At 45.8% G+C, this 22,514-nt stretch overlaps 1 protein-coding gene across 2 annotated transcripts in view; it reads right to left on the bottom strand.

Annotated features, from left to right (window-relative positions):
• Positions 1-22,514, bottom strand: part of IQGAP2 (IQ motif containing GTPase activating protein 2) — a 1,674,846-nt gene that overhangs the window by 1,079,226 nt on the left and 573,106 nt on the right. For both annotated transcript variants that reach the window (XM_069627448.1, XM_069627449.1), the window contains exon 5: positions 3,674-3,750. In XM_069627448.1, coding sequence (XP_069483549.1) covers positions 3,674-3,750 — 77 coding nt within the window. The remainder of the gene's footprint in view (positions 1-3,673; positions 3,751-22,514) is intronic.

The raw sequence follows: 22,514 nt of genomic DNA on the forward strand, positions 1-22,514 counted from the left end.
AAAATATTTCTAAAAGTCACATTTTACCATGTTGGGTCTGCAGTTTGTTGTCTACAATCAGATGCGTCTGAATAAATCATGCAGAATTATCAAACATCCATAAGACAACGGCCAACTGAGGCTGAAATGAGATGTTCCCATGCCACACCATCCACAAACCCTCACTCAGAAACCAAAGCCCTGGCGGAAAAACACAAGTAGATAAGGGATCGAAATGTGGATAAGAGACCAAAATAGAGATCACCGTAGTTAGAGAATCCATTTTAGCCAACCTACCTTTTAAACAACCAATAAGATTTGGGCAGCCCCGGCTAGGACAAGTGACTTCCTAAAATTGTGGAACATGATATTCCTATTCAAGCTAATGAGAAATATTTTATTGTTTATTACAAACACAAATTCAATAAAAAGGGACAATTGCCCTTGCCTACCTTTATGAAAATGGCAACGATGCAGGCCTTCAATTAAACAAGGCTAGATGAAACATTTTAAATATTACAAAACAAAGCTACACACAGTGACAACGTATCTGTGACTCACTCTAGGGACATCCATTGGGGTGACCAAGAGGGCTGTGTGTCTCCCCAAGCTGGTTGATGATGGACCGAAGTGTGGTATGGGGATGATCCCTTGGTCACCCTGACTTAGTCCCTGTCTCAGGGCAGGGGACAGTCACAGGAGCAACGTATAACATGAAGGTCCCACTAGCCAGACCCAAAGTCCTAGAGAGGAAATATCAACCACACAGGCACTGCCAAAGCTCTCACAGTAGAGAATAACACCCTTCTAAGGCCCAGATAACCTCTCCTCAGCTTCCTGTGAGTGATACAATGTTGCCAATTCATTGGAGCTGTTTTGTTCCCAGGCAGTTCCATGTTGTAACTGGGTGTGGATTTCAACATGGCAGACAAGCCAAATAAAGGTGTACTCTGGCCCATAAAACCCAGAGTAAACTCAGACGAGCCCATGAGGGTCATCCAATCTCAAATCCGTACTAATTGCAGAACACAGTTGCAGACAATAACAAAAAGCCTCGTTCAGGAGGCGGGAGCGATGGGTAATGAAAGCTCAGAAGCTCAGTCTAGCCATTTAGGTATTTGGAGTATGAGCTGCAGAGCAGGTAGTGGAGACAGACATTTGTTTGGAGAAGATTGGAGGAGAGAGCAAGAGATGCAGCAAGGCCTAGGATACTGGAGACAAGCAAAGGAGGCTGGGCAATACTGGAAGCTGGTGTGCACACCTCCAAGACCAGTTCAAGGTGACAAGGCGAAGAAGAATGGTAGGAAAAGAGGGAGATACTAATGTGGGGGAGGGTGATGCTCAGATAAGTGAAGAAGGTACCTACACAGGTGAAGGTAACATATTTAGAAATAGGTGAGTGTAAAAAAAAAAGAAATCGGTGGTGCTACAAGAGCAAAGAAGGTGCTCGGACAGGTGCAGAAGAGGACAGTGAGAAAAGATGTGGAGTTGTGACAGTAGTATGGGGAGCAGTGAAGGAGGTAAGAGAGAAGAGATTTGAAGATTAGTGATAGTAGAGTCCAAATGGGCAAAGGTAAAAGGAAGAGGCAAAAAGTAGACAGTACTGAGAATAATGCTCAAAGGGGTGAAGAAGCTTGCAGAATGTGTGCAAACTATAGGGTTTAAGGTGAGGAGATGAACTCTCTCCGCAGTGGTGGCGAAGGGGTTAAAGAGCTTGGGGAATCTGACAAGGAGTATTACAGACAAGAGGTGCTGACAGATGTGCGAGGAAAGGGACAAGGAATTGGTACAAGAATTGATAAAGGTGACAGAAGACTGGAGAGCAGGGCTACAGTTAGGAGAATAAAAAGAGGAAGTGGGACAGGAGGGACTATAAGGAGGTGAAGTAGTTATGGTTGGGAACCATTTAAAACAAGATGGTTCCCATAAGAGGAGATGTTGCTGAGGGTGATCGTTAGAAGGAAAGAGATATACAAAGGGGTGGGGAAGGAGGAGAGAGTACAGAGGTGAAGCGGGAGACTCCAGAGAGGGAGAAACGAACAGAAGCCAGAGAAATTGAAAAGGAAGAGTGGACAAAAGAGTGGCTGAAGGGGAATGAGGGAAATAAGAGGGGCCCGGTCCCTAGCAGCAGCGGTTGGCATTGCAAGCAAGGAGACGGATTAGTTGGCCCAACCTCTTACACTACCCAACTCCTGTCGACAACATCAATGACTTTGGGAGTTGCCATGGCTCTCAGCTAAGGCCTCTCACTCCTTTGGCTCCGGACCAAGACATTCCCATTGGGCACACTATCATGAGGAACAGAGGTTGAGCCTCTCGGACAAGGTTAAAAGACCAACAAGGCCAGGTGACGGAGGAGAAAAGGGGAGATGTCCCATGAAACCAGTGGTGGCTGAGGATTGTGCAAGGACCCCAAAACAAAGCAAGTAGTGTTAAAGGACTTGCTTTTTTTGTAGGAGAGGTTTTGGGGAATCTGAAAAGACGCCATTTTGCTCCCTTTCGTTTTCCCTTGTACATTTAAACGAGCCAAATTCACTGGACTAAACATGGCCGTCTCATTGCAATTGAAGGCTAAACTTTTGACTGGTTTGCACGCTCACTGTAAAGACTCCCTAATAATCCACTTTCAACTTGAGTTGGAGTCTGTCTGATCCTTTTATCCCTGTCACAGATGTAACACTGGTGATCATATGACTATGAATTAAAGCACGTTGTCTCTAGTTGAACAGTGCAAAAAAATAATACTGCATGCCTAGACCACAGAGCCGCTCACACCAAGACATTCGCATACCGTCAAAACATATTCATACTTTTAAACTCGTTTTCACAAGGACATCTCAAGGCAAATAGAACATTACGACTATTACTCCAACCGCATAATTGTGGAGGCGGATCTCTCGCGCTGCGGGATGTCGCCCATCTGCGGATATGCTGCTGCAAAACCTTGCAACATGCAACTTCCGGTCGGCCAAAAACACACTTCAGTTTCAATGTACCTAGCTACACTAGCCATCTAGCTAGTTAGCACTAGTGTCACAATACTTTACTTTTGTGGATAGTGAAGCACCCTGCCTTCGTCTCATACAGCAGGCCAACTCGGATAACCCACGACAGAAAATAAAACATTGTTACTACCAATCAATAACCCTTCCCAAGCACCTCGTGGCCGGAATCTGCGCACACCATATCGCAATTTACACTTCAACTGAAAGAAAGTGAACCTACTCGTGTTCATCAAGCTGCCCACCATTCGAACTTCTAAAGGGGAGCAATGTACATGGCCTATCATCATCATCATCATCACAGATTTGCAAGAAATCTAGTCATGTATATAATGCAGGGACTCTACTCAATGAAAAACAAGTGAGATGATCAGAGCAATGGAAAGTTAATGTAAATGTTGATGGTATTCCTTTTAGTAAGGGTATCACCCAACTTAATATGCATACAGGTAATGAAATATGTAAATACGGCTTTAATCCTGGCCACTAGATACATCTGCTATAAGGTGACCATGTTATTTGCTTTAAAAAAAAAAAAAAGTAGAGGCCACGGCCATTGTTTACCAGACACCTTTACTTCTGTTAAAATGCAATGTAAGACTGTTGCACACTTCTACATGAGGGCAATACAATCCCCATTTAGTGCACACCATGGGGATTGCTTACGGGGCCGAACCTTGCGGCGGCTTTACCTTAGTGCATGAATGCAGTAGATCACACGAGGAATGTTTTTCCTATCATAGACATCTGTTGTCTCGGGATAAAAGATCTAAAAAGAAAAAAACAAATAAAGACATTATTAATGTGAGCATAATCCTTCCCGTGTTAACTGTACAATGCAATGTGCAGGTGGGCCCTGTAATGAGAGCGCTAGTGTAGAGCCCACACTCATGCTGAAATAATCTACCATTGAAAGCAACATGATTCATGGAGACAACCATGGGACGTGAATGCAATAAATAGCAGACGTTTCTAGTGCAGTCAGCCTTCAGGCCCACATCTGTCAGAGCACTTCCGGAAAGTAAGCTTCCGTTCTCCAGGTCTCTCTGTCTTTCCTTCATATAAAACGTTTGCTGTAAGGAATCAATTCGAATAGAATGCTAGGGAACTCGCTGATTAGACGTACTGATCAAGGAACTGATATATACATTTTAATGACACTTTAATAATATTATGATAGCAACCCAGAAAAGTCTCATGACAGTTCAAGAATCTGTGTTATTAACATCCCACTGAATAAAAGGGAAACCTTTAGATTGTTTTGTCTGCTGGGGCTGCAAGCAGTGCTTTATTTGATTGACATCCTGCTCGTTTGTCGAGTGTCTACTCAAGTGCAAATTAAGTGCAAATTAAGTGCGCTTAGTAAAGCATAATACATTAACAAGATGGGGCATGACATTGTCTCGGGCACCAATGAAAAAGTGGCGTGCAGTTGCAAATGGCAATGCATTCCTTTTATGACAGACTGAGTAGTGCCCAAAGGGGAGGTTTTTGAAAAAATGTGATGCAAATTGTGTATTTTAAAGAATATTCATTCATTAACAATAGTCAAAACTACTAGCCACAGGGTGAAGTCAAACTGGCCCACATGGGCCAAAAACGTGGTCCACTGAACAAAAAACAGGCCCACGCTAGCATTTTGTGTTTTTGGTTCGGGCATTGCCCTAGTGCCCCATACTAGCCAACATTCTGTGACCAAAAAGATGTAGGATTTTTTTAAGTTTCAAAAATAATAATTCCCATAACAATGACATCACAGGAAAATACAAAACATACATTTTTGGCACCATTAAGCATTCTAAAGTACCCAACCCATCAAACAACACAACATGGAAAGATGTTGAAATTAAACAAAATGTATAATTCAGAATGGTAACTAAACACCAAATTTAATTATAACTTCACAGAAGGTAATCACACAGAGCTAGTAGGAAACGTTTGCCACTGCTCTGTAGCGGCAGTCCAGGCAGTACATATTTATTGCAAGTTGAACACTGAAGGACATGGTGACTGATACCCCCCTCAGTCTGATAGGCAGATGCAGTGTGATGGTGTTACACTCTCCCACTTGCCTTCACTGGTGGTTCATCTAAGGGTTGTCCCGGCAAGAGTGCAGGACAGAGTGACGTAGCTGTCAGGTCAGTGGATTGCTCTGAGCCAAATCACAGTAATCACCTAACAGTCCACTTTATAGACAGACTAATTAATGTGTTGCATGCTTTGTCCTGGAGCCTGTCTTAGAGTCACATAAATTACTTGCCACTGTAAAAAGCAATAGGATCTGTCACTGAAATCTGTAGGCGGTAGGAATGCTTAAAAAGCAGTAGCCTACTGCCTAAATCTGTAGGGTTGGCAAGTATGGTGCCCTATAGGGCAGTCCGAGCCTGTCTCTGAATACTAATTGAAAGGACAGGTTACCATGGTTGTAACTAATGCACGCTACCATGCAGTCACGTGTTGCAGTTTTAATGATCACAGCACGTCTCTAAAACGGCTGTGGTCATGTATGTTGCCTCAATAAAAGGGGCGAGTGGATTCCCGCTCGCCCGTTACTTTCACTCTTAAGCTGGCTCCAGTGTCTCATTGTGCGTGTGTACTGTAGCAGGGCCTGGCTTCCCCAGTGCCCTTAACAACTGGCACCAAGGGTCTTGAAGTACCCCGGCGCACACTCTTGTCTGGTTCCCTGTGGCAGGCCTTCCCCACACGTCGGTGGTCCCACCTGGTGGAAGTGCCCCCCACCTGTGTGAGGGGTTCATCAATACATTAAAAAAAAGAAGAAAGTGCAACCAAGTGCAGCGAGGCACCCATCGGGCCGAGCAGCCCTTGAGCTGCCAACCAACGCCTGCAGCCAGTTCCGTGCCTTCCCCTATTCCAGCCTGGAGGATCCCCTTGGAGGTGGAGCGCAGGCACAGAGCATGAAGGTGGGATGCCCGAGGTCGGCCGGTGAAACAGAGGAACAGTCCCCTGCACTCCCGCCTCTGCAAACATTTTCGGCGGTGCAGCGCAGGGTGGGAAACAAAAGTAAAAAAATAAAAGGCAGCACTCACTTAAAAGGAAAGCCTCCTGGATCACGCCCAGGGCGGGCGAGGCACCAGCGGGGCGATGCAGCCTGGCTGCTGGCCCACAGCAGCCGGCAGTCCCCACCGCAGCTCCCGCTTTGAGTCCTCTTGTGCGGCGGGGGAGGGGAGGTGCAAGGAGGCAGCCTGGCGAAAGAGCCAGACAGCCTTCAGGAGGCAATGACAGCAAAGAGATGAGACCAGCGGCCAGCCTGGCCACTCAGTAGGCCAAATACATGCCTGCTACAGACCAATGGTGGTCCCAGGAGTGCTTTGGTGCTACAGTCTGCCTTACAGTGACGTTCAGAAATTGGAAACTAGCACCAGTGCCCACCAGCTACCTGGGTCATCTAAGGAGCCCAGCTCCATTGCCCATCTGTGTGGGGTAGCAACCAAACACAGTGGCCCCCCCGTCTGCTGCGGGCTACAGGATGGTTGCTCGTGCGGTGAAGGAGGGGAGGTGCAAGAGTCCCAAAGAAGCACGCCTGCATGGTAGGAAGATCAGCTTCATCCCATCATGATGCAGGGTTCCATGTTTAGCAGTGTCAGAGGGCCGATGCCCAAGGGGCAAGGCTCACAACACCAGGATGCCTCAACTTCCTGACACCAAGCCCAAGGGGCACTGCACTGCCCGCAGGCACGTCGTACCACAGCCACGCGGTGCCAGAATTCAACATGAAAGCAAATCCTGTGACCCTAGGCCCAAGTTGGACACATTGGCTGGAGAGGGTAGACATGTTCTTCGAAGTGGCTGAAATAAAAGGCGATGTGAAAAAGAAGACACTTCTGCTGTTCTCTGCAAGGAGAGAGGTCCACAAGCTGTACAGGGTGCTGCCTCCAGGTGATGGGTCGCATCAAGCTGAGTGGGGGGGCACTGTCCAACTACTTTGCCCCAATGGTCAATATTGATTACAAATGGTTCCAGCTCCGACAGGCTGTGCAGCAGCACACTGAGTTAATTGATGCATTCTACACCCGGCTGCGACAGCTAGCAGCGACATGGGCATTGGTCGACGAAGAGGGAGTGGTGAGGGGCCAGGTAATCCCAAAATGTTGGCCCAACAAGCTGCGCACCCAGATACTAAAGGAGCCCGGAATCTCGCTGGCGCAAATCCTCGAACTCGCAAGAGCCCAGGAACTGGCCGAGGTGTGGTCGACCCAGATGGATGTGGCAATGAAAGGGGTACAACTGGTACAAGTGGAACAGGTGCATGCTGTCAGGACACAGAGCAAGAAGACCGTTCTGGTGACACGGGCTGGAAGTGGAGCCACGCCAAGTAAGAACAAGAATGAGGCACCCCAGAGACTGTGTGAGTTCTGTGGAGAGGGGCTGCCGCATGTAGGGACGTGTCCAGCGGTAGGACGACAGTGTGGATGGTGCCACAAGGCAGGATATTACTCCAACTTCTGCAAGGCCTCCTGGGCATCAATTACCGGGACCAGTGAGAAACAGGTGTGCCAAAATAGCAGCCAACATGACACTCATCGTGGAGGACACCAACGGGCCAGAGGAGGATGTGAGAGAGCGCAGAAACGAGGACGAAGTCGTGGCCTCAGTAGAGCATGACTACGATATCGAAGACGTGTTCTTCCTGTCAGAGCAGGAGCCGAGACCATCATCAAGCAACCTATGGGCGGCAGAGGGGAAAAGACAGAAGAGGAGGGCCAAGTAGGCCTGTTGCCGACAGCGCAGAAGAGAGAGTGGCCAGGGCTAACTGTGCAGAGAAACTGTGGAGCTGAATTGTATTGACGTTACCTAAGATTATGTTAATGCTTTGTGTCCCTACCCTTGGCATGGGCATGGGATGTTGTGACTAAGGCACACTACTGTGCAGTCACGTGTTGCAGTTTTAATTATCACTGCACATCTCTAACTAAGACAGCTGTGGTCACATGTGTTGACTCAATAAAAGGGGCAAGCGGCTTCCTGGTTGCCAGTTACTTTCACTCTTAAGCTGGCTCCAGTGTCTCATTGTGCGTGTGTACTGTAGCAGGGCCCGGCTTCCCCAGAGCCCTTAGCAATTATAGCACTATTGCCAAAGATATGTATACTTGGTGGGCATTCACATTATAGAGCCCTTTTCTATCTTTCTAAATATGTACCACAATGTTAACAGCATTTAGCGCTTTCTAGAGGAAAATTCAATTATACTTTTGTTCTTTGACATAAAACCCCAAAGATAAATAAAATCTCTGGTAAGACATTTGCACCTGCACACCGCTATGGAAAACAATCCACTACAGAAGAGATTTACTCGATTGCTGAGCACTCGCAATTGCTGCTTCCAATCTTTCCTTTAGTACTTTAAGTAATGTATATTTTCTGAGGCTTGTGGATCTACTTAGAATCACATGCTGTGTGTAAACTAGCATGGACTAGCAAGCAGTACCGGAGATGGTGGTGGGAGGTTTGAAGGTACAGCAGCAACAAAACGTCTCAACACCGCCTGACCAACCTGGGAATCACTCTTGAAATGTGTGTCTAAGCAGTAATGTTGTGTAAAGGTCTGAATGGAGCTCAAAGTAGCTGCTTTGCAAATGGCATCTAAAGACACATTTACAATGATAGCTAGGTGGCCCCTGTACCTCGAGTAGAGTGAGCTCTGGGAGAAAAAGGTGAGGTTCTCTATGAAAGAGAATAACACATTTGTATTCATTTCGCCATCCATTTTGAAATGGGTGACTTGGAGACAGGATCTCCTTCTTTTCCATTGGCAATGGAAACAAAGAATTGATCTGTTTTCCATAGTAGTTTTGTGTTACTGAGGTAATACATAACTGCTCTCGTTACATTTAGTGAATGGAGGCTTCTGTCCGCTGTAGTTGTGGGTTTTCGGAAAAAGGCTGAAGTTCAATAGACTGATTGAGACAGAACTTTGAGATTCATTTATGAGAGAAACGTGGATGTGTGCGCAAAATCACTTTGTCCTTGTGAATGGTAATAAATAGGTCTTGAAGTGAGAGAGCCTGTAGTTCACTTACTCTCCTTCTAGATGTAATGGCCATGAGACAAGCAGTCTTGTAAGTGAGACACTTCAGAATGGTTTAATGCATTGTCTCAAACAGAGGGCCCCATATCTTTAGTAAGGAGCACATAGAAGTCCCATCTGGTATGAAATTGGAGGGTGAAATCTTTTGACCCCTTCCATAAAAGCTTCCATGACAGACATTTTTGGGGTGTAATCAAGGGCCCCAAATGAACGCAACTGAAGGGCCCACAGGGAACCTGACCTGCCAGCAATCGGAAACCAGCAAGCTGAAAAATTGGGACTATTTACATATACTATGCGGGCATCTTTCTGCAGGGGAAATCCAGAGAGGGCTAAAACAAAAATGTAATCCAAGTGCAGATTGCAACATTGCAAAAGCATATCACATTGCGAGCTGAGAAATAAACGCAGCATTGCAACCATTCAGACCCCCTTTTCAGAGTATGTTGTTAATGACTGAAGGAAACAGCCCTGCACTTTCAGCACAAAAGCAAAGTGAACTCTGATCAGTAAAACACACCGTCTGTCAAAGATTAAAGGCTGATGTTAGAAAATTCAGTGTAGGAGTTCATTTCAGCCAAGGACAATGGGCAAAATTCACAAGTGGCTTCCCCCACTGCCAGCCTGGTGTTTGCATCCCAACTGTTTAAAACTGTAATAAAATATGTCCTGCCTTAAGGGTGTTGGAAAACAAACTTTCCCTAGACTTGCTGTCTCTGCAGGATGAGTGGCCCTGGCTGGTGCATGACCGGAATGTAGGGGGGAGGTAGGGAAAACAGGGGCTACAATCAAGGGAAGCTGGAACTTTGAAAGAACTACAAGAAATAAAAGCCTTTCAGATCGGAATGATGGTCCCCTTCAGATAAGAGGACAGGCCTTGTGACCTCACTGGGTCGGCCCAGCTCATTATCTGCAGTGGGAGATCTGTGTATAGCAAAAGCATCTCCCATTTACGATCTGCAGCCACCAGCAACAAAGACTAATGAAAACTCTGGTCACAGGCTGGCCGAGAGAGACAAATGGCTTGGACGAAGGAAATCTCCTATTTACATTAACATAAACATGTACTATTAATATAAAAGGACTATTATATTTTACCCAACAACCACAAGAATTACTGCATTGATTTATGTGTCATTTTTTTTAGATAATTCCCATGCAATTATGTGAACATAAAATTCCTCCACCTGCGATTTAGGGAACTGTAATGGCCATCTAAAATGGATTTCTGGCTGATCTGAAGATGTTCTGAATTTCAGAGTTGGTGAACTGGTGGAGGGTAAAATTAGGAATGTGGGGAATAAATTGCATGTTCATAATTTGTATGCTTTTTGTGTAAATGGCGGAAAATTGACACACGGCCATGCAACATGATGTGGAAATGGCTGTCATTTTATTAAATTCCCCATGAATAATTAAGCAGAATATATGTATAGTATGGCAGTTATTAGTAAACTTATGACGTTCTGCTACAAAATTAAGTTTTGCCCAAAAGAGGCCATAGAAACAAAAGGGGATTTCAAAGGAAGTTGCCATATCTCTGTGCCAGACTCTTCAACGAATCCTTAGAGAGGGGTTGGATTACGGAGGAGAGAGAAGGGTAGCAGTCCAATCCTGGGTGCGAGTGCGAGAACCCTTGCAAGGAGCTGCCCAAGATTGTAAACTTGATAGTGTCATCACTGCTACATAAAGTGGATGCACTATGAGGAAAGAAAAAGGAGCTCCTTGCATTACCATCATGAAAGGAGCTGCTAAAGCTTACCATTTGACGGACACAAGGAAATACCAAAACTGGATTTTGCAGAGATTGCCTCTGTGTGTAGCGGTCTATTGCTGCGAAGGCCTAAAAGCTGACTGGGTCCTATGGTGGAGAGTTGGGAACCATCCTCGAGAGTGGAGTGACCAGACACCTGCCCCATCTTTCCTGGGGGTCCTGAAATGCAGCTGGCTTTACTGAACTTTAAAGAGGGGTTTTCAATGTAAGTAGACTTGAGCCTTTTGTAACCAAATGTTGGAGGCATCTGCTGGCCTTAAATCCTTCCCTTTTATAGTGGATGGGCCGTAAAACTGTGTAGATCCGTAACCATTTTTAACAAACAATATTCATTTAATTGATTCTCCTTGACGGAACACTACAGTGGCGATTTTGTTACCATTCGCAATTTACAAAGCTCATTCCCGGTGTGCCTGAAAACTAGAGACTAATGTAATTGGGTAATCCTATTTTGACTGTTAACCCAAATTTATTTTAGAAAGAGAGGTGCTTTTGTTCCTAAACCAAAATTCTCAAATCATCCCAATTGTTACCATCCAGCTTCCCCAACACAAGCCTTTAAGTGGAGGGGGGGTCTGAAATCCAAAATTCTTTTCATCCCAATTTTTCTGTCAGACTTCCCCAACACAGACCAAAGTAGGGAGGAGGACTGAAACCCCCACTGCTAAATCACCCTGTGTTTATTTTGAACAAAGGTGCGGGTGAAATAGTAATTGCCATATGCATTTGTTGAAATCTGTAAGCCAAACTGCCAGCCTTTTAAGCGCGCAGGAAAATCGTAATTTCACAGCACTACATTTGTAAATTTATTGTTTTCACTGACCAGAGCTAATTATTTCTTGAAGTGAAATCTGTAGAAAGAAAAATATTGTACTTTGTTTTTTTCCCAACCCATTGCTGTGATTTATTTGTGTAACAAGAAGTCCATTGTGAGCCACAAAGAAGGTGGCGTGTGTAGTTAAATGTGATCTGTATTACGTATAAGACAAATATATACAAATATATTTCCTGTACACCAGCCTGGTTCTTGGCTCATTGGTAGCTCAGGGAGAGGGATCCAAGGGGCATGATACGAGGATGAGATAGAGCTGAAAAAAAAGAACTGACATTAACTGTTTATTGTGTGATACTTAGCTTGGGGAGGGAAGGCACTCCCTGTGTTGAGGTTGGCCTCTCAATAAATCGTTACAAATTCCACCAAGAAACTTTATTTTGAGAGGTGGTGTAAGCAGAAAGAGCAGCTAGATGCACTCTCAGCGAATTAAAGACTAGCTCTGAATCCAAAGGTTAAGGTAGGTATAGAACAATGTGCAAAGGTGTGCAGTCAATAGGATTGATGCTATGTGCTCTACACCAAAGGCCAAAGCGTTTCCATCTATTGAAATAGCAGTGTCTGGTATTAGATTTACGTGCCTACGTAAGAATGTCCCTACACCTTTGATGCAGATTTAAATGTCCAAACTCAATGACTTCAGCATAGGCAAATCTTGCTGACCAATTCATCCACAGGGCGTTCCTCTTGGATTTTGTCTGGGGATACCAGAAGGCAAAGTCTGGGCATTGCGCTTTTGCCAGTGTTGCAAACAGAACAATTTGTGGATGACCCCAGTCTGGGAAGACGTGGTGTAAAATGTCAGTGTGCAACTTTCACTCATGTTCTATGGGAATTTGTACATTTCTGAGCTCATCTGCTAAAAGATTGTGTTCCCCTGGGACATGTTAGGACAAGAGATACATGTGTTTCAGTGCCAAATTCCATACATTCTAGGCTAGTTTGGACAGACCTGGAGAGTGTGTTCAGCCCTGTTTGTTTATACAAAACATGGCTGTCATGCTGTCTCTTAGGACTAGAACCATCTTTCCTTGCTGCTTGTTTTGGAAGGTTTTGAGGGCTTTAAACACTGTTAGAAGCTCTAAAAGGTTGATATGCTTGCTTGTTAGAGCCCGAGTCCACACGCTGTGCGCAATATGATGAAGATAATGTGCTCCCCAACCTGAAAGGGAAGCGTCTGTGGTAAGAGTGGCCTCTACTGCTGGTGTGAATGATTTCCCTTATAGGTGGTTTTCCCTTGTCCACCACCTTAGGGAGAGTACAAGAGATTGCGAGACAACCACTAGATCATCCCATTGACCGCTTGCTTGAGACAATTGTCTTGAGAGACACTCTTGCATGCGACACATGTGCAGGTAGAGTGAGTCTCAAGGTAGATGCTGGAAGCCATCGTTTTGAGCAGGCACATGGCCTTGCATATGGTTATCTGCAACCGGCTACATATTGTCTGATCTGGAATAGCATGTTTTGGACCCTCTCGGAGAGGAAGACAAGGCTGTCTTCTGTCTGAATTAAGGCTCCAAGAAATAATTTCACTTGACTGGGCATGAGGCTCGATTCCTTCTTGCTGATTGAGGACCCTAGCTGATATAGTAGGGTATCTTGGGTGTTCTTTAGCCATGCTTGAGGTGCGTCCCCTGTAATAAGGCAGTCATTTAGATAAGGATACACTGGAATGAAAGCTCTGCAAAGGTGGGCCGCCACCATCGCTATAACTTTGGTAAATACCCTTGGTGCTGAGGCTATGCTGAAGGAAAGTACTTTGAATTGATAGTGGATGTCTCCCACTTTGAACCTTAGGAATTTCCTGTGTGCTGGAAACATTGAAAAACTAAAGTATGCATCTTTCATATCTAGTGTTGGCATGTAATCCCCCTGCTTCAGAAAAGGTATTAGCTCCTGCAGAGTTGTTATCCTGAATTTGTGTGGCTTGACATACACGTTTTCAGGACACAGATCCAATACAGGGTGCATGGTTAAGTCCTTTTTGGGTACAAGGAGGTACTCTGAATAGATACCCTTCTTTGCCTCCAGAACAGGGACGAGTTCTATTGCTCCCTTTTGGAGTAATTTCTCAACCACCACTTGTAGGATGAGCTGGTGTTCCTGTGACATCCTTCTGGTTCTTGACAGGTGGTAACGAGGTGATTGTGGAAATTATATTGAGTAATGTGAGGGGTCAGAAATGAAAGACGGACTCAAAGTGGTAGTGCTTTCAAAATCAGACATCTTTATTAAAAGAAAAGGGGTGGATAAAGGCCTCTCTGTCCCTGTCATGAAGAAAGTCTCCCCACCTAGAAAACTAAAACTAAAGATTAGTCTGTATCTTGTCGTAAAAAGTATATAAACTGTCCTTGTGTCCAAATGAACTAGGAAGTGTAAGGAAAAAGTGTCTCTGATTTTTGCTATGTTAAACAAAATGTTAAAAGGTGAAACAAATAAATAAATCCAACAAAAATGGTCTCTCCAAAAGAGAAGTCGTCCTTGGATCCAGAGGCCAGTTCCTTTCCCCTGGATTATTTCAGGAAGGATGGCGAAAATGTCTTTTCCAGATAATGTTTCCTTAAGGAGGGCAAGAAGTTCTCTTCCAGGTAACAATTTCTCAAAGCTAGGAAAAGTGTTTATTTTGCACAACAGTTATTTCAAGGATGGTAAAATGTTGCTTTTACACAATTGCTTCAAAGAGGACTTCCTGTCATACACTCTTACCAGGAATTCTTTCCTCAGATCCCCTGGTATACTCTCCTGCCAGGTATCCCCTTCTGGGTTCTATAGATCCCCCCTGCTGTACTCCCCTGCCAGGAAGTTTACTCCAAAAGGCTCACTGCCTGATCTATCCCATTTATCAGGTGTTCTTTCTCATTATTTCCTAGTATAGCACTGTTGTACTGCTGTACTGTCTATAATTCATTGCATCTGCCTTTGACTTGTACCAGGCTTCCCCATATGGACCTCTCACATATGGAGACTTGTTCAAGTTCTATTTCTTAACTTCTTCACTGGTACTTATTTGCTTATGGCAATGCTTGCTCCAACTTACTGCATATTAACTTCTCATATATGGAAACTTGCGCAAATCTCGTCTTTTAGCCTCTTCTCATTAACATTCATCTGCTTGTAATCACATTTGCTCCAGCTTTAACCAGATTGACATTTCAGCCATGGGAAATTGTGCAAATTCAGTCTTTTTAATTTACTTGGTCGGTATTCAAAATTCACCTTCAATTGTCTGTGTGCTTATAGGTACGCCCTGGGGTTCCCACTATCACTTGGCCAATTCACTGGTGTCTCATGGCGTTTCATACCTCCTGCGTGTCGCTGTGGTGAAGTCTCAATGTGGGAATTGGGTACCCCCTTCGGCACGCCCCTTTCACCTTTTCACACAGTCTCGTATTCACTTGCCGGTAAAGTGGCTGCTTTTCAGTTCGACCACGTCCTGCACAGCTGCTCCTCTTCTGCCGGTCCCCTCATGGCTTTTCCTTGGAGCCTGTCATGCTCCTCTGGGTCTCTTGCCACTCTGGTGTGAACTGCTGATAAGCGGCAGCTTGGGAGCACCTGCAAGTCGGTCTGCTCCCTTGCATCTGCCTCCACCTGCGGTTCTACCTCTCGCGTCACCCAAGCAGCGTCTCCTTTCTCCAACTTCTGTTTGCCAGTGAAAACCATCTTTAAATGTACCGCACAGCAGATTCACTTTGCAATAGCTAGTTTGTATATTTTTGCTTAGGGTATCTTTCATTCAACAGTAACTCCTTCTCCCTCTTCCTCGTCTCAGTATCTGAGGCACTATGGGGGTTGGAGTCCATAGGATTAACGGGACTTCTAAGGAGATTTATTTTGGGATTTTTACCTAGTACAAAATCATCAGCAGGGACAAGAGATGTGATTTGTGCATTATGTACATATGAGGTATGAATGGCATTCAGTCTAGCATGGTTGTTAGGAAAGGTTTGAGTTTTATAACTGGAGGGATTTGTATAGTGACAGCACGCCATCGGGAATTTAGGAATTTATAGGATCCTCCTCATTTAAAAAGGAAGAATACAGAGTTTCACCAAATGGAGTACAACAACTTCCAGACAGCCATCTCCTCCCATGTGATCCTCCCCCATAATACCACCCCCAGGGTCCGGTTCAGGATCAGGTAGCGGCTGCTGTCCCCCGGCCACATGGGAGGAGATCTTAGGCTGGGGATCAGTGATGACTCAACATCCCATGCGTGGGTGAACGATGTAATTTGGACTCCTAATGGAAATGCATGGGGGAACCATGATGTACAAGTCATTTACTGGTGGGGTAGGGGAGCCTCTGGAGGCTGCTGTCCTACCTCTACCTTTGTCTCTCATGAACCATCAGTGTTGAGACAGAGCACACTGTGAGGAATACCATGGGGAAGAACCTGAGGATAAACCTGATTGAGTGGGTCTTGAGAAGGCTTGAAAATGAAAGGAGCGGTGGTTGTTGAACACTCCACGTTGAACATATGGCCTGTTGGAAATTCAAGTTGAACATATAGCCCGTTGGAAATTTGGCTCATGGTTTTCAAAGTGTTATGATCCTTCTTGGCTGTCTCTTAAGCCTTAACTTCGGTAGGTTTATTGATTAGAGTGGCTCATGTTTCTGGTTTGAATCCAGAATCTACTTTCATCAAGAGACGCTTCGCCTGAGCAGGTAAGCCCTTTTCGGCTTCTGTGATTACAAACATGTGCAATTATAAAGATGTACAAAAGGAGAAAAAGCGCTGCTGAAAATGGTACTACCAACCTAGGAGTTATGCTGTGTAGGTGAAGTACCCCTCAACGGGCCTGAACTGAGTCAGACTCCGGTTACCTTATTCGGTATATGATCTGTTCAATAAAACAACACACATGTCGTGGCATGTTAATTGTTGTTCAATATTTTGACAATAGAAAAAACATTTGCAAAACAATGTTGAAACAAAATGCAAACGAAGCTGAAACAAAAATATATATATTGTTGACACCCTTAATGTAATTCCTGTATCACATTTATAAACCATTCTCTAATATGCGGTCCATTGTACTAAACGCATTAAGATGCAGGTTAAAGTTAATCAAAAGAAGTGGTCAACAAAAACCTCAATCTTGGTTTAGAGATAGAAAAAAGAATAGTTAAGTGTGGACGGAAATCCAGTGCTAAGAGAAAAGAAAAATGTCTCTGAAGTTGGTCACAAGTGATAGAGAGGATAAAGAAAAGCTGTAAGACAAAGAATAGGTCATAAGCAACTGTAAATAAAAGAAAACTGCCCTTGGTCTTTAATAGAGACTGGGCTTTCTCTCTATACTCCAATTTCACGAGAGACTGTGCGGTACTTTCACGAGAGACTGTGCGGTACCTATTACTCCGATGTGTAAAAATCTTTTTCAATATTGTACAACAGTTTTAATGGCTGCACTAAACAAACCTATGAAATGCTCTTGGGTCGAGGAGTTCGTAACAGTGTGGTTCATGAGAAAGTCTTTCATTCAATCACTCTGCCAAACACAATTGTAAAGATGGCCTCCGCCATGTAGGCAGTGATTCTGCCTTTGTTGTGCCTTGTTTGGAGCCCACCAGGCAACCCAATCGGTTGCCTTTTCATTCATCTGGCCAATAGAAGGAGCCGGCCTGCAAAGCCGGCCCCTTCTGCAAGGCCCACACGCCATGCAGAATTCAGTTGCTGCGCATTGCTTTATTTCGGGCTATCCCCAACTTTTATCCAAAGCTCTGCCTTTGGAAGACTGGCACTAGCCGTGAAAGTAAGTGTCCTTCCACCTCCGCTTTGTGTTTGATCAACCGCTTGCACTACTCGACCCACTGCACGTTGCAACTCCAACCTTCTGTTGCAGCCGCTTTGTTGCACTGTTCCGGATGCGCCTGTGTTGCGCACATGAGTATCCACTGGATCTTCTACTACTTAAACTCTAATCTGGTACTTCACCTACTGGCACTCATCGTGAAATGACCTGGCCTGGCCCACTCGATTGTACTCTGGCCTGCAATGATCCTCATCTATACCAGACTGAACACCCAGCATTCTAAGGCTAACGCTGAACTCATCATTCTTTTCATTCTACAAGGCTGTTCAAAATCCTGCTGCCCTTGCCTAATTGCTGTCACTTTCCATGTCTTCATAACTCCATATTGAGTGCTCCATTTTCTGCTGCCCCTGTTTAACTGCTGACATTTTCCTTACTTTTGAATTTAAAAACTGTGCTTTTCTGACATCTGCTGCCCTGCCTTAACTGTTGATATACCCTTCAAATCTGGGCCTTTTTTTTTTATATCTGCCGCCTTACACAGGTGACTGACTACATGTTGAAATGTTGGCATTTTAAAATGCTGACATATTGAGACTTCCCTGTACATTTGAACTTCAAATCTGTTTTTCTTAAATCTGTTGCCATTGTTCAAACTCTGCCCAATGGACCCAATTAATCTGTGCCTTTTTGGCTGCTGGGCCGCCTGTTGAGTTATTGTGTGCACCAGGCAGTTCTCTGCTTCTCTTCCCCTGGGTATCCTTCTCCCCCCACCGCTTATGGTGCTCACCATCTATCCTATCTACTGGAATTGCTACTCTATTGCCTATCCTCCCTTTCTTTTGGAGCCTGGAAGGAAGACATTTAAGAACGGTCTTCCTGTCCCCAACCCAGGCCTGCCCATTGGCGACACTTAAGTTAATGCTTCCTCCAGGCAGACTTTTACTGACCTTCTCTTTGTCGTTCCTTCTCCAGACTTATGGACTCCCCATATGGTCTCTGTCCACGCCCCTTTCTCTTGTTAATTAATGGTGGAACCAGATGGGAATTGCTCTTGGCACACTTCCCATCATCCAGGTGCATCATCAATGTCTACTTGAATGGCACAATCATGGCCCAGGGCTCTCAGCCCAACCTCCTCCTTCTTCTTGACAGGCGTCTTCCATCTCACATCAGCTTCCTCCCTCCTCCTTCCATTCCTCCGGGTGCCACCCCCCTGGCCTCTTTTCCCCCACTGACGGGTGTACCTCACCCTGGTACCCTGCCTCACAAGACCTTTAAAAGTGGCAACCAGCTTCAACTAGCTTCTCTCACTTCTGTCAAACACTCTTCTGGTATCGGTCACCTCCTTAAAGACTTTGACCTTGACTTCCTCACTCTCACTGAGACGTGGTTCAATGCCAGCTCTGTCACCGCTTTTGACACTCTCCTTCCTGAGGGATATATGATCCTTTCCAAGACCAGGACTAAGCAGTCTGGCGGAGTGGCCCTTGTCTAGACGGAATGGGTCCCTGCTTCCATCATACCCACTCAATCTCATTCCTCCTTTAAATGTCTCTTCTGTAAGCATTGTATTTCTCCTACCCTCTCTCTTGCTCTCGCTACCATTTATAGGCCTCCTGGGCCAAGCCTCCCCTTCCTCTCAGAGTGGCATGACCTCACCTCCTCTTTACTGACCTCTTCTTCAAAGCTTCTTCTTTTTGGAGACTTCAATACCCATCTGGAGTCTCCCAATGCGGTCACTCTACACTTTTGCAACCTCTGACTGTCTCTCTCTTGCCAGTCATCCCTCTAGCCCAACCCACTCAGCCGGGCACACCGTGGATGTGCTCATCACAGCTGACATCTCCCTCTCTAATCCTCTCACTGCTCCTCTCTCCTGGTCTGACCATGCTCTCCTCTGCTCCCATTTGGAGCCCCTTAGCTCTCCGGCTAAGCCTCTGCCTACACTTCTAGTCTCCTTCTCTGTCATTCGACCGATGAAGTGAGTGTCAGTAGCTGCTTTGCCACCTCCTTCACTCACGCCCCCACTCCTACTATTCATTCTCACCTCTCCATCTCCAACACTCTTGATATCCTTGTCCCTGCCATGAGGATCTGTAAGAAGCCTGCTTCCAAGTGTAATAGTTGGTATGATTCCAACTTGGCCTCTCTGAAACACAAATGCATAGTTGAGGAACGGAAGTGGCTGGCTTCTACTGGCCTGGTGCATGCTCCAAAGGCAATACAGACTCTCTGTCCGCTCCAAGAAATAGACCCATATGCAATCCCGCATCTCTGGGGCCATGAACAACATGGCTGAACTTTTCAAAATCTGCAAGGAATTTGCAAATCCTACTGCAGTCTCCACCTCCCCTCTTCCCTCTCAGGCCCTCTGCATGGCGCTGGCCATCCATTTAATTACCAAAACTCAGGACATCCTGTCCTCTCTCTCTCCTATATGCACCTCCCTCCCCCGCCTGCATGCAGGCCTCCCCTACACCCATGCCCTCCTCCTTCTGACCCATAGCACTGGATGAGGTCACCAAGACAGTCTGCTCTATGATAGTCTCCTTCAAACAGGTTCTTCCCAGCTCCTCTAGAACTATCAAGGACAGCATTGCCTCTCTCACTCACTCCTTGGCTATGGTCTGTAACCACTCTTGCCACTGGCTCCTTCCCTTCACCCCTCAAGCACTCCCTTGTGCACCCCCTCCTAAAAAAGCCATCTGCTGACCCTTCCTGCTTGGCTAACTACTACCCTATCTCCACTATCCCCCTTGTTGGGCAAACTCCTGAGGTAGTTGGTCATCTCCAAACGAATCCATCACACTGAATCTGCTAAATGCCTTCACGCCCACCAGTCTGCCTTCAGAGCAGCCAGAGGCACGGTAACTGCTCTCCTGAACATCGGTGATAACTTGCTCTCAAATCGCGACTCCAACTCTCCTTTTGCTCTTATTCTCCTCGATCAGTCTTCTGCCTTTGACACAGCCAACCATTCTATCCCCATAAATCAGCTCTGATACTCTGGCCATCACACACCAGGCCTTGGATTGGTTAACCTCTTTCCTCTCAAACCGGCCTTCCCAAGTTCAACTGAGCCCCTTTCTCTCCTCTACCTCACGCTCGACTTGCGGCATCCCTCAGGGCTTTATCCTCTCGCTGTGGCTTTTCAACATTTACCTTGCCCCTCTTGCCAACTTGATTTCCACCTTCTCCCCTCATTTCCAGTGGTATGCTGATGACACACAGCTCTCCTTTAAGCTTCCCTCCTCTTCCTCCTCTCACATTCCAGACTGACTTCTATTCAGGCATGATGTGCTGCTAATGAGATCTGCCTTAATGCCTGTCTTATTTTCAACTCCTCTCTCTCCTTCTCAACTCACATGTCTGGCCTTGCCAAGAAGGCCCACTTTCAGCTTCACCTCCTCAGAGGCATTTTGCCCTTCCTCTCCTTCCTCCATACACTCAATGTCTCTGGAGCTCTGGTGCTCTCAAGGCTTGATTACTGCAACATCCTCTTCCTCAATCTCCCCCTTTCCTCCCCACGCCCCCTTCAGCTTATCCAGAACAGGGCTGCTAGAGATATCCTTGTCCTCAAGCCCAGGGACCATATCTCTACCCAGCCCCGAGATCTCTCCACTAGCTCCCGGTGGCTGCGAGGATCAAATTAAAGACCCTCTGCATCATACACAAGGCGTTTTGGGGCCTGGGACCATGCTATCTCTAACTTTCTCTCCCTAAATAAATTCCTGCTAGAGACCTCTGCTCCTCTAACTCCAACTCTCTGCTCTGCTTGTCAAATGCTTTTCCAAGCAGAGAGTGGGGGCAGGTCTCTCTCTTCGGCTAGTGCCTCTCTTTGGAACAGCCTCCCTGCCCCTCTCAGACTTGTGCCAGACCAGCTTAATTTCTGGAACCTTCTCAAAAAGTTGCATTCTCTCCCTTTCCATTCCCTGCTAACTCATCCCACAGCCACTGAGACTGGTGGCCTGGACCTTCATGAATCTCACAAATTACCAGGCCCCTGCCCAGTTAACACCAACACCCCCAAACCCCCAAGCACTGCTCTTGTGGGCCGACCCCTACTTGGTGGCTGTGCATCTCACCCTTCAAAGTCCCCAGCCTAGCACCTAGCCAGCGACCTCAACCTGGCACCCGTCGGCACTTCCCTCCCGGGCTCCCACCAGCACTTGCCCTTACCTTGCTCCCTCCACCGAAGTAGTCTGGCTTTAACCATTATCTTACACTTGTGGAAAATATTCTGCCATAAAATAAGTATTAGGTGCATGCTACAACGCTTCATTTTCAAAATACTGGAGCATAGAAACACTGTTTGCATAGATTGTCTGCACGGTACCCATTATGTCTAGTAGTCGTATAAAGTATTTGAACAGTGTACTGTTGTTACTTGATACAGGCAGAGGAACAAATTGCCCCACAGTTGATATTTGGCAAAGATATACACGCTACAATTTATTCTGAACAAGCAGAAGGATACAAGTAGGATAAATACTCATAATGTATACAAATAAATCAGAACTTGGGTAATGTGTGATTTTGTGGGCAATGCTAGGCATACGGGGATACAAATAGAATTTAATGTCAGATCCAATAATAAAAAGGATACCTCAAATTCGATCTTTGTGTAAAGAAATGCACATAGCTTCCTAATGCAGAACATAAGAACATTCAAAATAATGTGGCAATAAGTCAGGAGACTGCGGGCCTATACCGCCCCAGGTAATGCCCCTGGGGCCGTAGTTAACGAATCCCCGGGGGCATTACCGTGGGCGGCATTGGCCCGCAGTCGAGGGGCTTATTGCCACTAGTACCTCGGCCCGTTAGACCGGGGTACTAATTGCTTTTTTTTCTGTTCCGAAACACGTTTCGGAAAAGAAGGGAAAAAAAGTCCAAAAAATGGCCACCGGGAAAGGGAAAACATAGTCCGTTTTCCCTTTCCATGGCAGCCATCGGGAGCGGGCGCGCTGTGAACACTTTGTTCCCAGCGCGTCCGCTCCTGAGAAAAGAAGAAAAAAGAAGGTAAGTGGGGTGGGGAAGGAAGAAAAAAAAAAAAAAAAAAAACGCGGTCTCCGCCGGGGGACGATTGAAGCCTCCAGCCGTGTGGAGGCTTGGAGCGGGGATG

Source organism: Ambystoma mexicanum, chromosome 6p (genome assembly GCF_040938575.1).
Source record: "Ambystoma mexicanum isolate Mex_15411 chromosome 6p, UKY_AmexF1_1, whole genome shotgun sequence".
Taxonomy (NCBI): domain Eukaryota; kingdom Metazoa; phylum Chordata; class Amphibia; order Caudata; family Ambystomatidae; genus Ambystoma; species Ambystoma mexicanum.